The 16,679-nt window shown below is 34.7% G+C and overlaps 1 protein-coding gene across 1 annotated transcript in view; it reads left to right on the top strand.

Moving 5' to 3' along the window:
- Positions 1-16,679, top strand: part of Malrd1 (MAM and LDL receptor class A domain containing 1) — a 610,752-nt gene that overhangs the window by 464,657 nt on the left and 129,416 nt on the right. Inside the window, exon 33 of the mRNA XM_078024684.1 lies at positions 9,636-9,837. Coding sequence (XP_077880810.1) covers positions 9,636-9,837 — 202 coding nt within the window. The remainder of the gene's footprint in view (positions 1-9,635; positions 9,838-16,679) is intronic.

The raw sequence follows: 16,679 nt of genomic DNA, 5'->3' as shown, positions 1-16,679 counted from the left end.
TCTCTTATTTTCATACTGTGTAGGTTTAAAATGAATTTTAAAAAAATTAATAGACTTTAATTTGTAAACAGTTTAGGTCTCCAGAAAAAAAATGAGTACAAAGAATAAATGTTTCACATAAAAGATACGCCCTCATATTCCCTACCTCAGACCTACTCAGTCTCTACTATTATCTTTCTTTATTATGGTATATTGGTTATAATTAAACAGCTGATATTTTATGATATTGATGCATTATTATTAAGTAAAATCTGTAGTTTACAAGAGTTTACTCTGTATTGTGCATCATATATGTTTTGAGAAAAGTATTATTTTATATACAATATCATGCAGAATGATTTCAGTGTCCCCAAAATACCCTTTATTTCACCTACCTATCCATCCCTCCCTATCCCAAAACCCTGGGAACCACTTATTTTTCTTTCTTTTTTTTTTTTTAATGGTACCAAGTATTTTCCTTTCTTTCACTTAGAAATATGCATTTAAGCTCCCATATGTTTCTGTGGCTCGATAGCTTTTGTATCACTGAAAAAGAATTCCACGGATCTTCCAATATTTGTTTCGTTTCCTGTTTCAAGACATCTTGACTGTTCATAAGTTTGGACAATTGTAAGTAAAGCTGTTATAAACATCTTTGTGCAGGATTTATGTGGCCAGAAGTTTTTAACTCAGATAAATTTCAAGTAACACAATGACTAGATTCAGTTTTATTAATTTTGTAAGCAAAAGCTTAACTACCTTCAATGTTCACTGTATTATCTTTGCATTCCCACTAGCCATGAAGGAGTGGTCCTACTGCTCCACATCTTAGGAAGCATTTTGTACAAAAGGCTTTCCTAATATATGCTTAGTGGTATCTTATTTTTTAAAATAGTTTGCAATTCCCTGATGACATGTGATGGTGAACACTTTATCCTGTGTCTGTTTGCCATCTCAATACATTCTTTGGTGAGGTGTCTACTTAGATCTTTTGTCCATTGCTCTAAATTGGGATTTGTATTATTTATTTTTGAGTTTTACAAGTTCTTTCTATATTTTATACTACTTGTTTAAGAAATATGAGCTATAAATTTTTTTCACCAGTTTTTGGCTTGTCTTTTCATTGTCTGGTGTCTTTTAGGCAACAGAAGTTTTTAATTTAATGAAATCGAATGTACTAATGTTTCATTCATGGTACTATGTCCAAAAAGTCATCACAAAACCCAAGGTCACCTAGGTTATTTTCTGTTATGTTCTATAAGTTTTATACTTTGCATTGATACTCACATCTATAAACAATTTTGAGTTAATGTTGATGTAACATAGATGATCTGTGTCCAGATTTTTTTTTTAGAGAGAGAGAGAGTGAAGAGAGAGAGAGAGAGAGAGAGAGAGAGAGAGAGAGAGAGAGAGATAGTTTAATATTTATTTTTTAGTTTTCAGTGGACACAACATCTTTGTTTGTATGTGGTGCTGAGGATGGAACCCAGCACCTCGTGGCGTGAATGCCAGGCGAGCGCACTATCACTTAAGCCACATCCCCACCCCCAGATTTTTTGTTTCATTTCTTGTTGTTTTTTTTTTATATTGAGTCTAGTTGTTCCAGGACTCTTTGTTAGAAAAATCACCCCTTCTCTGCTGGATGGCCTCTGTTTCTTTGTCGTAGATCAATTGACTACATTTGTGTGAGTCTGTTTCTGGGATTTCTGTTTCATTGACCAATTTGTTTACCTTCTTACCAATACTATACTGGCTTGATCACTACAGCTTTCTTTGTGCTTTGCAGGAAGCTAATGTCAGTCCTCTGAATTTGTTTTGCCTCTACATGTGTTGAATTTTCTGGGGTTTTTTTTGTTTTTCTTTATAAACTTTTGAATGAGTTTGTTGTTTGTTGATAGTCTCAAAATAACCTGCTGGGATTGAATTGAATAGATAATGAAGTTGGGAAGAAATTTTATCTTGATCATATTGAGTCTTCCTCATAGAATATTATCTGTCCTTTTATTTATCTTTTTAATCATTTTTAGCATTTATTATATATATCATATTTTATTAGATTTATGCATACACTATCACTTGTCATATACTGACATTTTGGTCAATGACACAATGTCAGACTGTGTATATGACAGTGATTCCTTTAAGCATATTACAGCTAATGAACCTGGATACACCCCCAGGCCGTTTTACTTTTTATTTTGAGACAGGGTCTCATTAAGTTGCTTAAAGCCTTGCTAAACTGCTAAATCTGGCCTTGAACTTGTGATGCTCCTGCTTTAGCCTTCTGAGTTGCTGGGATGACAGGTATGCACCACTGCCCAGCTCATTTATTGCCGGTTTGGATTTGTGTACCTGCACTTTGTAATGTTTTCACAACAACAAAATCACCTGACATGTTTCTCAAAATATTGCCTCCTTCTTAAGCAACATATGACTATATATTATTGTCTTTCTTTTCTTCTTCTTCTTTTGGTGCTAATAAAAATGGCTTTGTTTTAAATTCAAATTGTTTCTTGCTTAGACATAAGAAATTCATTAACTTCTTTCTGTAAGTTAACCTTGTGGGCGGCAACCTTGTTCCAATTGCTTATTAGGGTTTTTTTTTGTTGTTGATTTGGAGGATTTTCTAGATAATCATGTCATCTGAAAAGAAAGTTTAATTTCTTCATGATCAGTACACATTTTCTTCTGCTATTATATCACCAAAGACTCCTAGGAGAGTGTTGAGTAGGAATGATGATAGTGAACATCCTTGCTTGTTCTTGATTTTAGCGGGGAGTTGTTCAGTTTTTTACCATTAAGAAAGATGTGATTCTGGATATTAATGGCCACTATGAGGGGCAGGTGGCAAAGATTTTCTCCCATTCTGTAACAACCATTCTGAAAAACAGTATAAAGAGTCCTCAAAAAACTAGGAATGGAACAACCTTATGATCCAGCTATCTCAGACCTCAGTATATATCCAAAAGATTTAAAATTAGCATACTACAATGAGGCAGCCATATCAATATTTATAGCCCTACAATTCACAATAGCCAAACTATGGAGCCAATCTAGGTGTCCTTCAATAGATTAATAGAAACAGAGAATTTGGTATAAGTATACAATGGAGTATTACTCAGCCATAAAGAAGAATGACATTATGACATTCGCCAGAAAAAGGATGGAACTGGAGTATATCTTGCTTAGTAAAATTGGCCAGTCTAAAAAATCAAAAGTCAAACATTTTCTGTGATGTTCAGAAGCTAATGCAAAATGGTGGGGAGGGGGTAAAAAAATAAAGAAAGATTAGTTGAGTGATCAAAAAGGATTGAAGGGGAGGGAAGAGGATTAGGATAAGGAAAGAACAATAAAATGAATTGCACCTAATTTTCCTATGTACACATATAAAAATACCACAGTGAATCTTACCATCACATATACCCTTAGACACTAATTTAAAAAAGATAACTATAAGTAAATAGCAGAAAGATTAGTAGAGAGAAGAGAAAAGGAAAGTACTGGGACTGAATTTTATATATATATATAATATATATTATATATATATAATGGATTATCATGTCATTTTGGAGAATGGACCGGTTTAAAATCATATAACAATCTCAGTCCTTTGAGGGCTGCAATAACAAAGTATCTTAAACTGTGTAATTTGTAGACAGCAGTGTATTAACACAATAAAAGCTCTTAACAAACTCAGGCATGCCTCTTTCATATGGGCTCTAATCCCACTGACAAAGGCAGATTCCTCAGACCTCCTCATCTCCCCAATGTTTCACCTCTTACTATCATCACTTTAGGGATTGTTTCAACAAGTGAATTTGGGAGGACACAAGTATTCATTCTATAGCAAATTCTTTCTTTATCCCTGATAATTTCCCTTTCTCTAAAGTCTACTATGCCCCAAATTAACATAACTTTTCTAGGTTTTTTTTTTTTTTTAGTAGGCATTATCATAGTATATCTTTCTCCATCCCAAGACTTCTAATCTGTATTTAACATGGATTTCTTCTAGACAGAATATAGTTAGGTCTTATTTTTAATTCCATTTTGAAAAATATCTTCTATTGCTGAATTTTCATATATATAAATTCATATATATATATATATATAGATAGATAGATAGATAGATAGATAGATAGATAGATAGATAGATAGAGATAGATAGAGATAGATATTAGTTGTGGATAGACACTTACCTTTATGGTGCTGAGGGATCGAACCCAGTGCCTCACACATACAAAGTGCACACTCTACCACTGAGCCACAACTCCAGCCTCTGAATTTTCATTTAAAGTGATTGTTGATTTCCCTAAATGCTTTCCCCCTTTGCCTGCCAAAGAGATTTTTTTTCCCCCTCCTGATCTTCATTGTAAGAATCTAGTAAGACTCCTGAAGGGAAAACTCACTAATTATGGAGTCTCCCTAAGAATTCACCCCTCGAGTATAACTTTTAAACTTGTCTACGCTGAATCTCTTTTTGAATCTCTTATAGTTCATCAATTACATTTTCGATGTCTCTACCTTGGTGTAAATGCCTTTGAGGGTATCTGCTCCTGGGTTCCTGTTTAGGTCATGGTGATTCAATGTGTCTGCCTCTTGCTCTCCCCAGTTTTAGAGGCATTGGTTTTCTCTGCAGCCTTAATTCTCTGAGGGATCTAAGAACTGTTGATTTTCAGATTATTCAGGTTTGCTTTTTGTTTTCGTTTTTTGTTTTGTTTTTGGTGAGGGCTGGACAATTTCCAAGCCCTTTGCATGCTGGACCAAAAACTTTATGTTTGTGCTATACATATTTAATGCATTGTTTAATCTCTCTTTCTCAAATTCCAGAACTATAGAAAAGCAATTAACTTAGTCACGTATATAAATGAGGTCCATATAACAAAGTCTGTGAATGGGCTAAATTTCATTAACATGGGAAGCATTATTATTATTTCCACACCTTTTCCTTTTATTTTAAAAACATGATCTCTTACTTTTAAAGAAATGTCCCTTTTCTATTACTTTTGATGTTTTCTTTCTTCTTGTATAAAATTTGAGTATTTTGAAGTTAAACCATGAGAAACTATGAACTTTTAAGAATGAAGCAGTTGTTCAGTTCATGGCTTTGCCCTGTCAGTGGTGATTAAAGAGCATAGCCCTAGCAGAAGAGCTGAGAACAGCTGGGGGCCAAGTAAAGTAATATTTTCCTCTCACCGATGCATTTCATACATTAGTTTTAATGAGCTTAATACTTAATGAAATGGATGAAGTATTTCTTATATCCTGAGGTGTCCACTCAAAGGATCCAAGTTAGTGCCAGTGATCCACCTTCAATGTCAAAGCCTCCTGGAGTTTCTGAATAGCTGCAGGAGAGGAACTTCTAATCAATTCCTTTCAAACCTTCACCTAGGCCACTTAAATATATGGATATTACTGCAGTAGCTGGTCTCTGATATCCCTCCTATTCTGAAATTTATTTTGTATTACCTCTTCATATCTGTCAAATGCTTTCCTTCAAAGAATATCTCTGAATTAATGCTGAGGAATTTGTCAAAAAAATCTTAAATTTAATTGGAAAATATTACAGAATTTGTAGTAGGTGACCTCATTATTTTTTCCTGTTTTGACTTAGTATGTTCTCTTTCAACTTTTCCTGAACCACATTAGAAGCAGTTATTTCATTTATCATATTTGAATACATACAACTTTATTACAGTATAAAGTTTATTATCATTTAGTATCTTGTATATTCCTTGATTCTCTATCATTTCTAAAATAAGCATAAAAATTGTTACTTGACAATATATAATGTTAACCATTTATATATTATTGTGCCTATGTTCAACAAAATTTAAAATATACAGTAAGTTCATCCAGCAATTGATTTTTTTAGAAAGCTATTTCAAATAAAAAAACTATTACAGTGACATGAATTGGCTTTACAGTAAAATTTATTTAATCAAATGTGAAATTAGAAACAAATCACATTAGAATCAATTATTTTTCAAGAATATTAGCCATTTTGCTCTTTCAAAGTAACAGATTTTTAAGTTATTAAAAATAAATCTTTTGAGAGTTATCATGGAAAAACCCCTCATAAAAACAATGAATGTTATTTCCATTGCAAGAAAGAAATATACATTATAACTTTAGCCTTTCATGCACTTCCCATTAGTCATAGTGAATAAACGGCATTATGTGGAGTTCTTTAACAATAGTCTGAGTTTTTCCATTGGCACTATGCCTAAAGAAACACTTAGCACAGAATTATTCAATTTCATGTATTGGTGAATTATAAATATATGTTACCATTAAAACAACTCATGAACTTCTCAGAATTTTTAGTTGAACTAAGTAATGAGTTAGTGCAGCTGACCAGAATTAATTTGGAATAATGGTGTGGTCAAACAATGGGATTAGAAATGTAGACCATGTTAGAGAGTGTAATGCTCACGACTGGGATAGGGGTCATGATGGAATTTGGAGAAGTAGAGTGAGAACACAATGGAAGAAAATGGATTTGGAAAGAGCATATAAGATAGATTGAAAACTAAAAGGACTAATTGCAGAGAGAAATACAAATTGTAAATATAGTAAAAATAAGCACATTAATACATAAAATGCATAGATACTATAATTTAGGGGAAAACAGAAAGCATTGGGGTTACATATTCAAGTAAATTCTTTTTCTAAATTGAGTTTTTATTTTTCAGAAAAAGGCATTTAAAATGAAGATAATGAAGTCATTCCTTTTCAAATATTTTTGATATAACCATGATTTGTGCAGAAAAAAGCCCACCTTAGTTATATTCTATTCAGTGGTCCTGTTATCTGAGAATTAAATTGAAAACTTCTTTTAATTTTTAAGAAATGGAAAACAAATGCATGAATTTGAAGACTGAGCTGTGTAATTGAAGGGAAGACCTGGAATAGTCAACAGACCCAAATTCCTTTCATGTTGAATCTTAGCTTATTTCATTAAGTGAAGTATCAACATAAAAAGTGACTTCTGCTTGGCAAATATCTGCTCTCTTAAGATGTTCAATTTTATTACTGTAGTGAAATCTTACATTTTAGCTTTCCAAACTTCAGGAAAGTTTTTCGATTTTTACTTAAGTCTTTGAAAAATCTCTCTGTGTGTGTGTGTATGTGTGTGTGTGTATGTGTGTGTGTGTGTGTGTTTAAATTCTTTATTCTGTGACAGTTTAATTTCAAAGGAAAGACTCTTAGCATGTCAATGCGTAGCAGAACTTAAAAGTCCAAGAATATTGCCCAGGGGAAATTTATAATTTCAAATGATTTCTTTGGAGGTCTTAAGGAGAGAGGATCATATTACTCCTTCTCCTATTCCCCTGGTACAAGAAGCCACCTGTCACCTTGGATGAGATTCATGGATGGGGCTGGGAGATAGAGATCAGCAGCAGGAAGGGATACATCAGGGAAGAGGCTGCCAGCCTCTGCAATGTGAGCATATAGGGGGTGTCATGGGGGACTGTCATTCTGGGGAGCACATGATGTCAAGGGGAAATCTTGAATTATTTCATGAAGAGAAGTGTCAATATAAAAAGTGATTTTTGCTTGGCAAATAACTGCTCTTTCAAGATGTTCAATTTGATTATTATAGTGTTAAATTCTCATATTTCAGGTTTCCAAACTTTGGGTGAGTTTTTCAATTTTTACTTAGTCTTTGAAAAAATCTTGGTTTATTTTTGTTTTGATTAATTTCCATCAACAATTAGATTTCTCTCTTTATCTTAGACTTTTTATACTGGTAGGCATTGGCAGCATGCTTAATTTATAGCTCTGGAGATGATTCTTGTTACTGTTTCTAGAATACCAATTTAATATCATCATATGTAATAGGATGAGTGGTATTATTTTGGATAAAATTTATAAGATAAATTACCTACATACAAATTTTGACACTAAGAAAAAAAGTGAAAAAGTTTGATTTTTTTTCAGTAGGTGAGAAGGTTATTGGAAAAAAACAGTATTACAATAGAACAAAATTTATATTGATATGTTTTTTTTCCTCTGGTTCTTTTTTCCCCATGTTAAAGAAAGGGTTTTGTGAATTATTGCTGAAGTACATTACAAGCCATATATAGGCAACATAATTCAATATTACATATACATTGTATATAGTTTTAGCAATCAACTGAGGAAATAACTAACTGGAATTAGAAATATAGAAATACCTTGGACTAAGGTTCTTGCTGAGTGGTAGAGCCTTTGCCTAGCATGCATGAGGCATGAAGCTATGCCTTTAATCCCTAGCACTGCAAAAAACAGATATAGATATAGATATAGAGAGATAGATATGTAGATATATCAAGATACATATATGTGTATGTGATATATGTCTTTATATGTGTGTATATATATCCATGCCCATACATACATATATATATATTAAAAAGTTACATACACATTACATATATGTATGTATAGTTACATACCCATAATGTGTGTATTTTTCAATCTTACTCTTTTCTTTATTGTTTATAGAACTTCTTGAAGAATGCTAAGAAGTAGCATTGATTTTTTTATGTTGTTATTCACTTTATTCTAAATTGCTTTCATTGTTAAAAAATCACTAGAACTTAATGTGGTTGTTAGTTTCAAAGCTAATTCCATTTATATTTCACTTTTTATGTATGAGATTTTTTTAATCCTTTCATTTTAGTGCTGAATATTGATGTTAGTTACTCCAGGAAGATTTTTTTTTCTACCTGTCAAATGTTAAATATTTTCTGCATATTACTTTGGTTTCTGAAATGACTTGTATGTTCTCATATGTACTTATTTTAAGGTTCCTCTTTTTCTACAGACTAACATAGGCAAAGTTCTTTAGCAATGACACATTTCAGTTTTATATCTCTTATAACTTTTTAGATGGTATATGGAAATTGGTATGACAAAATCCAAGATAATATAACACACATTACTCACTATGTAACCCACAATTTCTACAGAGAGAAAATACTGGACTCAATATGAAGCAAGAACAAAGGAGAGGCAGTTAGTGTAGATAGGGGATGAGGTGGAATCGGGAAGATGGAAGCTGATTTGGGTCTGGGGGGATGGAGGCTGCTTCTGCAGGACTGATTTCAGCTAATATCTCCAGAGCCCTTTTCCTTCCTCCTCCACCATTGCCAGGGTTGCCTGCTTACAGGACACTGTACTTCCCAAAATGTTGTTGAGCACCTCCCGGGTGGCCCCTTTCCTGCCTGTTTGAGCAGACACAGAGAGGCACCCCTGGAAGGTTTTGTTCGACCTTTTGGTTCATCTTTTGGTGCCTGGTCACATATGCAAGATAAAGGGAGAAGAATAACATAAGAGAAAAATCTTAAATATATTAAAGGAACATGACACTCCCACTTCTTTGGATACCTGAGTTGGGGCCCCTTCTCTGCAGAGAAGTCTATCTCTGTTCTGTCCTTTAAATAACACTTGTTTTCTACGCTTGCCTTGATGTTTCTCTGGTGTTCAATACTCATATCTGGAGAAATGGAACTCCGCCCTGATGGATTCCATCACCATTGGTATGAAGTGTATTAAGCTTTTCCTCTGACAGAGTTGTCATTCTTTCATTAATCAATTGGCTGGATGCCCCACTACCTTTAACAACCAGTCCTAAAGAGATGTTGTTTTACTTATTGTTATTACATTTTTAGGTGTATACCATTGAAGAATCGGGACTAAACATCCTTGTATGGTCAGCGATTGGAAATAAAAGAACTGGATGGATGTATGGACATGTACCTCTCTCTACTAACAGTCCCTTCAAAGTGGCATTTGAAGCTGATTTGGGTGGAAATGATAACATCTTCATTGCCCTTGATGACATCTCCTTCACCCCAGAGTGTGTGTCTGGAGGTAAGTGAGTCCTTCAGAAAATAGAATTATTCATCAATTCAGAGGAATTTATTTCCAAGTTACCTACTCATACAATGAAGAAGTAGATGTAGGAAGAGTTGAAGACTTTGGTCCAATGAACTGTACCATAAAATTTTCATGTCCTCTAGGCAACAAAATAACTTTGTACTAAAGTTTTGTGGAAACCCTGAAATGTATTTCCACTAATATAGCTTTACTGTCTACTTCAGGTTCCCAAGTTCACCATCACTGACCAACACAAAGGCCCTTCAGGTTCTTTATAATCTTCTAGACTGTCTTCTCCATCCATATTGGCTTTTCCTCTGTCATAGGCCATTTCCTTCTTGCTGTTTCTACAACACAATCTAGAATACTCATTGTATTAGAAAAAATTCCAGTCATGAACACCTTTTCTGAGAAATCAACCCTCTGAAACCTGAATTTCTGCCACTTATGACATATCCACTTAAGTGGGGAAGTTTGACCTCTTATAAAGACTTCAATTTAAAACTGTTGAACAGTAGAGAGATTGTCATTCTAGTTATTCATTACTTATTTTTGAATTGTGTACTTATAGCCTTATTCAAAGTTTCTTTTCCTTTATGATCAGACATCTGAGTTCTTCACCTTCCCAGGGTTTTCCTTAGGCTTTCTTAAATCCTGGGCAATCTCGACTTCCACGTGACACAATCTGTATAAAACACTCCCCTCTTCAGTTCTAATCACCTTCAACGGTGTTTTCCTCAGCAGCCATTCTCATGGGAATATTCTCAATCTGATCATTCTCGACCTACTTGAGAATGGAATTGAGGTGTTCATCATTAGAGCTATGAACGAATGGAAGGAGATGTACATACAGCTTACATATTTCTCACTACTTCTGTCTTCCTTAAGAGCAAAAGGAACTTGTCTTTTAATCTCCTTTCTCTCCCTAGCTCTTCTTCATCCTGCTGATATTCTTGTACCCTTTGCATAGAAAATGGAGCCATTTTTGTAATTAACTCTTCCTTTTATTCTTTGTATCTCTAAATGTGAATTTTTCCCCCACCATTCGTCTCAGGAAACAACCCTTTACTACCCAACAGCAAATGTCTATTTTTGGACATTTCTTTTCCCAGCTAATCCCAGCTATTATATCATCAAAATCTTCTCTGGCTTTCTTCAATACATATGTGTAAGACAAGAGCTAAAAATAAGTGGAAGGAGATGTACACACAGTTTACATATCTCCCACTAATTCTGAGCTCCTTAAGAGTGAAAGGACCTTGTCTTATTTTGTCTCTAGAGCTAGGAAATTTGTCCTGAAAAGTTGCTATTATTCAAAGTAATTATAACAATCACACTTGATTATGTGAACAGCAACACTAACATCAACCTCAGTATAAATTGATCTTTCCCCCATATATTAAACAATAGAATTTACTGTAAAGATGATTAAAAAAAACACCACCACCACCAAGACCTTAGGTGTGAAATTATAAATGCCTTCTCTTTGTCACTTTATAACATAGATGTGCCTCTTCTCAGCCTCCCACTCTCATTCTAAATTGAGCATCTCAGGGCAGAGTTTCTATAGCAAGGTTGCATTGCTGATTCAGCCAACTGTTTTTAGAAAATCTTAAATCACACCAGTGGTTCTCAAAATGGGGTACAGAGACCCCAATAATGATGTTCCAGAGAGTATGAAATATCACTGAATAAATCTGATACAACTTCATTGGGTTTACTTGAAGAGTTGGGGAGAACACATAATGTGTTAAATGACATGTGAAGTAAGCTCACATGCGCTACAGACTGGAACACCAAAGGTAGAGGAAACAAATTGAGAGAAATGTTGGTGCTATAGCAGGAGCACGAATATCCTCATCCCTACTTTGTGATAGTATCATGGAAAATTCTGAGAAGTGGTAAATAGATACTTCATACTTTGAAAAATCATGTTATAAAATAGGCAATATTAACAACATCTGGGTGAATATGAAACACATAACCAACAGAAGACATAAACAATACAAGCACATATTACTAAATATAGAAAAATGGTAAAGAAAATATGAAGCCTATTTTAATAATCTCTCAAAAAAATACCAGTCTATGAAGCCTGAAAAAACATATAAAATATAATAATATATGTCCCTGAGAAATGGAAATGTGAATGGTGTTTATTTTCTTCTTGGTGTTTTTCTTAATTTAATTTTATTTTTAAATGTTTACTTGGAACTGCACTGATTTTAATTGGGAAAAATAATAGTATTACTTTATAAAATGAAGCTATAAGGTCATAGTAAGTATAATTAAGAGCTACATGTTTTGAGCAATCCTTTATTTTTTTAAAGAGAGAGGAGAGAGAGGGAGAGAGAGAGAAAGAGAGAATATTTTTTAATATTTATTTTTCAGTTTTCAGTGGACAAAGCATCTTTATTTTATTTTATGTGGTGCTGAGGATGGAACCCAGCACCCTGCACAGGCCAGGCGAGCGAGTTACTGCTTGAGCCACATTCCCTGCCCAGCAATCATTTTTTTACATATTTTTATTTTTATTTATTTTTTGTGTTTCTGGGTATCTAATCCAGAGTGTATTAGGTGATATGGTTTAGTTTTTTTATTAGATGTCCTCTAAGAGCTCATAATGAGACACTGTAAGAACATTCAGCAGTGAAATAATTGGGTTATGAGAGCCTTAGCTCAATCAGAAAATTAATCCCCTCATGGGGATTAACTGAGTGGTAACTTGAAGGCAGGTGGGATGTGGCTAGAGGAGGTGGGGGCGTGGTCTTTGGGGTATGTATTTTGTATCTGTCTAGGGTAGTCTCTCTCTGCTTCCTGGCAATGTCCTGAGCTGCTTGCTTCCTTTCACCACAATCTTCTGCCAAAATGTTCAGAGTCACATGAACCTGGAGGAATGGGGCCTGCTATCTATTGACTGAGACCTCTGAAATAGTCCCCAAATAAACTTTTCCTCTTCTAATTGTGTTTGTCAGGTCTTTTGGTCATAGCAGTGAAAAAACTAACTACAACATTAGGAAAACACTCTACCTCTGAGCTACATCCCCAGACCAAAATCATTGTCTTAATCATTCCCTAAATGAAATTATGAGAATTAATATGGGAAGCCAATGCATGATGGGTTTATTTTGAATCCTATATTTTCTAATAGTTATTCCAACTAATAATTACCCATCTTTCTGAAGCTGTGAGAAGTGTGAAAATGGATTTCACTTAAGCTCTTTTTTACTTGTCAGGGTTTACAGCAGGCGAATCAAACCTTATAGACGATTCATCCTTCTAGTAGTTCAGGCATCTGATTGTTCTCTCACTAAGCTCGGATAAAATTCCTTATACTACGTAAGCATGAGACCTCTAGCACTAGTTTTACCTTGCCAGAAGGCAGCCAACAAACTCATTCAGAACTTTTGCAGACTTCAAGAAAGCAGAAATAAGGCTGTTATATATGCCTCAGAAACATTGGTTAAACTGACCTTGTCCGTGTTAGTACAAAGTAAAGAAAAAGTCATGTTCTAGTAATTCTAGATAAATGAAGCATTATTTTTGCATAAAATTTAAAATCGGTAAAATTTTAGCAAACTCTCCAAAATTTTTATTTTATGAATTGAAAATGCCCAGAATGGGAAACAGTTTTCCATTGAAATATAGGTGTAAAAAATTCTAACGTTCTGATAATACAGGACCTGTCAAAATGAATGTTTACTGAATAAAGCAAAAGAAGAAAGTATAAAAAGATTTTTTTCCAGTATTCCTTTGTGTGTGCTTATCATTCATCCCTATGGAAACGTGGGCATTTCTATACCATCAAAACTACTTTCTTTGTCCATCTTTCCTTAGTTAACTTAGTCAAGACATGTTATTTTCACAGAGTCTGTTTTCTTTATGTTAGTTTCCAAGGATGGAAGATATTTTCTATTTTTCTTCTGTCATTTAAAATAAAGAATAACACATTTGTCCCCAGGATAAAGAAGCATTTCACAGGTTGGTAGGATATTGGATCTTTTAAAACTATGTGGGAGGTTTTCAAGTATTCAAAGCAACAGTGGGTTTTAAACACTTAAAACAGATTTATCCAGTTTGGACTAATATGGAGGGAGGTGAATACCAAAAGATATAAGTGCAGTGTGAACCACAGGTTGGACTCAGTTTATTTCCACTTAGAATTTGCTCTTCTGGTGCACTGAATGAGGTGTTCCCTCAAAACTCTGTCTGTGTCTGTCAGCTTTCTGTCACTATGACTAAAATATCTGACAAACAACTTAAAATAGGAAAGATGTATTTTGGCTCAAGATTTCAGAGGTTTCAGTCCTTACTTGGCTGGCTCCTTGCTTTGGGCCTTAGGTGAGATAGAACATCATGGTGGAATGGTGTGAAAGAGAAAAGTTACTCATCCAATGGCCAGGGAGCAGATGCTTTTATAAGAAGAGAAGTGATACAGAGAAAGATATAGAGAGCCCCACATGATGAAGGAGGCAGAAATTAACTTAATGCATCTACAAGCCATGGATGCTCAGCAAAACAGGAACTAGAGAAAGGAATGGACCAATTCCTCCTATGGGCCTTCAGAGAGAGCATGGTCTTGATGAGGCCTTGAATTCCACCTTCTGGCTACTACACCTATTGTATAATAAGCCTTTGTTGTTATAAGCCATTCAGTTTCGGTGTTTTGCTACCCTTGCCCCAGGATGGTAGTATAACTGGTAACACGGAGGTTTACCTTTTAATCAAGAACCAGGCTTAAATCTTCCTTCACATCAACCTTCCATGCATTTGACCCAATTTTTCTCATTCATGAAATGATTATTGTCAGGATTTAGGAATAGAATATGCCTTTCTTAAACAAGTTGCATAACTAGTTGCAATGGTTGCAATGAGTAATCATTTTTGAAAAACCTAAAAATAATTCTTATATGACCTAACACTTTTAGTCTTCCACAGATTAGCAACCTTATTGAAATATGCTGAATGTGATGCTTCCTTACATAAATACAGTAAATGCCAAAAAATGCCACTGTTTCCTTAAATACCGAGAAAACACCAGTTTGGTTAGGTTAACATTATGGACAATTTTTTTTCCTCTAGATTCTTTTTGTTGAATGGTGTGGTGAGCCGTGTCAGCGGACCGTGGTCGCCATTACAAGATGGCGCTGATAAGCGCTGTGGCCTGTGATAAACAACTCCTTGTTTTGGGAGAGTTGGCACGTAGCTGTAAAACACCCTATGAGAAAGATCCACGTGGCAGTTGTGCATTGGGGCTTTATGTGCTTTATCAAGGCTGGGGCGCTCAGGTGAAGTGGTAGAGGTAGAAGTAGAAGTAGAAGTGGTAGTAGTAGTAGTAGTAGTAGTAGTAGTAGTAGTAAGAGAAGCTTCCAGAGACACATAATTAAAGACCTGAATAAACTGCTGAAAGAAGATTCCCGAGTCGCGTCTTCCTTGCGGGCAAGGGGTCGCGACAGAATGGAAAGAAAATAGATCTTCAGAGAGTGAATACAGATTCAAAAGAAAAGATGTATTATCCTCAGGCATCCTTTTTATCTTGACTTGGTAAATACAAATTGACAGCAAGAAGCAAGATGCCAACAGAATAAAGAATGAAATTCATAGGAATTCAAGGGGAATATAAGCTACAAATCTTGGTTTTTTTAAATACTATCACTGATAAACAATAATAGTTTTTTTCTCATTCTTGAATAGAGGGTCTCATTCTTGCATTATATCTTTGAACTTGAACAGAAAAATCCAAGGAACAATTTCAGATCAGGCATAACCTCTTGAGTGCAATTATTTAAAGGCAAAACCTTTGCTAATTATTTCAGTGGTTTTATTTTATATGTCTATAAGAGTTCCTGTTATAGGGTAGCAATTCAGTAAATATGTTTTATGAGTATACAAATAAATGTGTTAATGAATAGGTAAATAAGTGAATGTGATCATCAGTTGAATACACACAGCGCTTTCCTTCATGCCCACCAGACTGCCACCTCTGATGTTGTTCTGAAACCCCTTATTTGGAAAAGGGAGCAAGAGAGTTAGTCTTGTGAATTATCCAACATTCTCTATATGGCTATACTGAGTGATTACAAAACAACTACAACTGGATTTAAATTTTGGGGTCCTGAGTCTAAATCATTACTGTGCCACTAGATATTTCTGCAGTTTGGAAAAACTAATTTAAACTCCTTACATCATGTTTTATCATCAGGGCAATGAAACAGATGGTCTCTTAATCCTCTTCTGATGCTGTCATTTTATGATAATATGGGACTGGACTTGTGGAAGAGGATTAGGAATATAGAAGGAAGGTGTAGAGAATGACATAGGAAGGGACAGAGGAGGAGGGTGTTCAAAGGGGATCTGACAACCAGGGAAGGCAGGTAAGACAGAAATGTCATTGCAGTTAGAAACAGAAAACCTCTTACTGCTTGGTTCACTTATGAATTTACGTCGGCCATTCATTTAGTTAATATTTGTTGAGAAGCTACTATGTGCTACCCTAGATTTGAATTCAAACTACAGATGTAAATGTAATAATGGCCCCAGCTCTTCAGGACTTTATAATCTGGGGAAATAGTAGGATAACTATGCATATCTGTAAATATGAAATGAATTCCTAACTCTGTCTCAGGAACGAGATCTGTGTTTCTTGAAGGATTTCCTTTGGTCTTAGGGCAGCTTCAAGTATACAAAGTAATTCCTTGGTCCATGAGAGAACTCTTCTTGAGCAATATTCAGTGGTGCTCAACTGATAAATTGGTTCTCAAGGGAAGGAATTCTAGATTTGCAGCATTTGCCTGTTTCCTTGACATAAATACTACCATGGGGTTCATTTCAGGTTT

Source organism: Ictidomys tridecemlineatus, chromosome 10 (assembly GCF_052094955.1).
Source record: "Ictidomys tridecemlineatus isolate mIctTri1 chromosome 10, mIctTri1.hap1, whole genome shotgun sequence".
NCBI classification, from domain to species: Eukaryota; Metazoa; Chordata; class Mammalia; order Rodentia; family Sciuridae; genus Ictidomys; species Ictidomys tridecemlineatus.
This window is presented reverse-complemented; position numbering and strand designations above follow the sequence as displayed.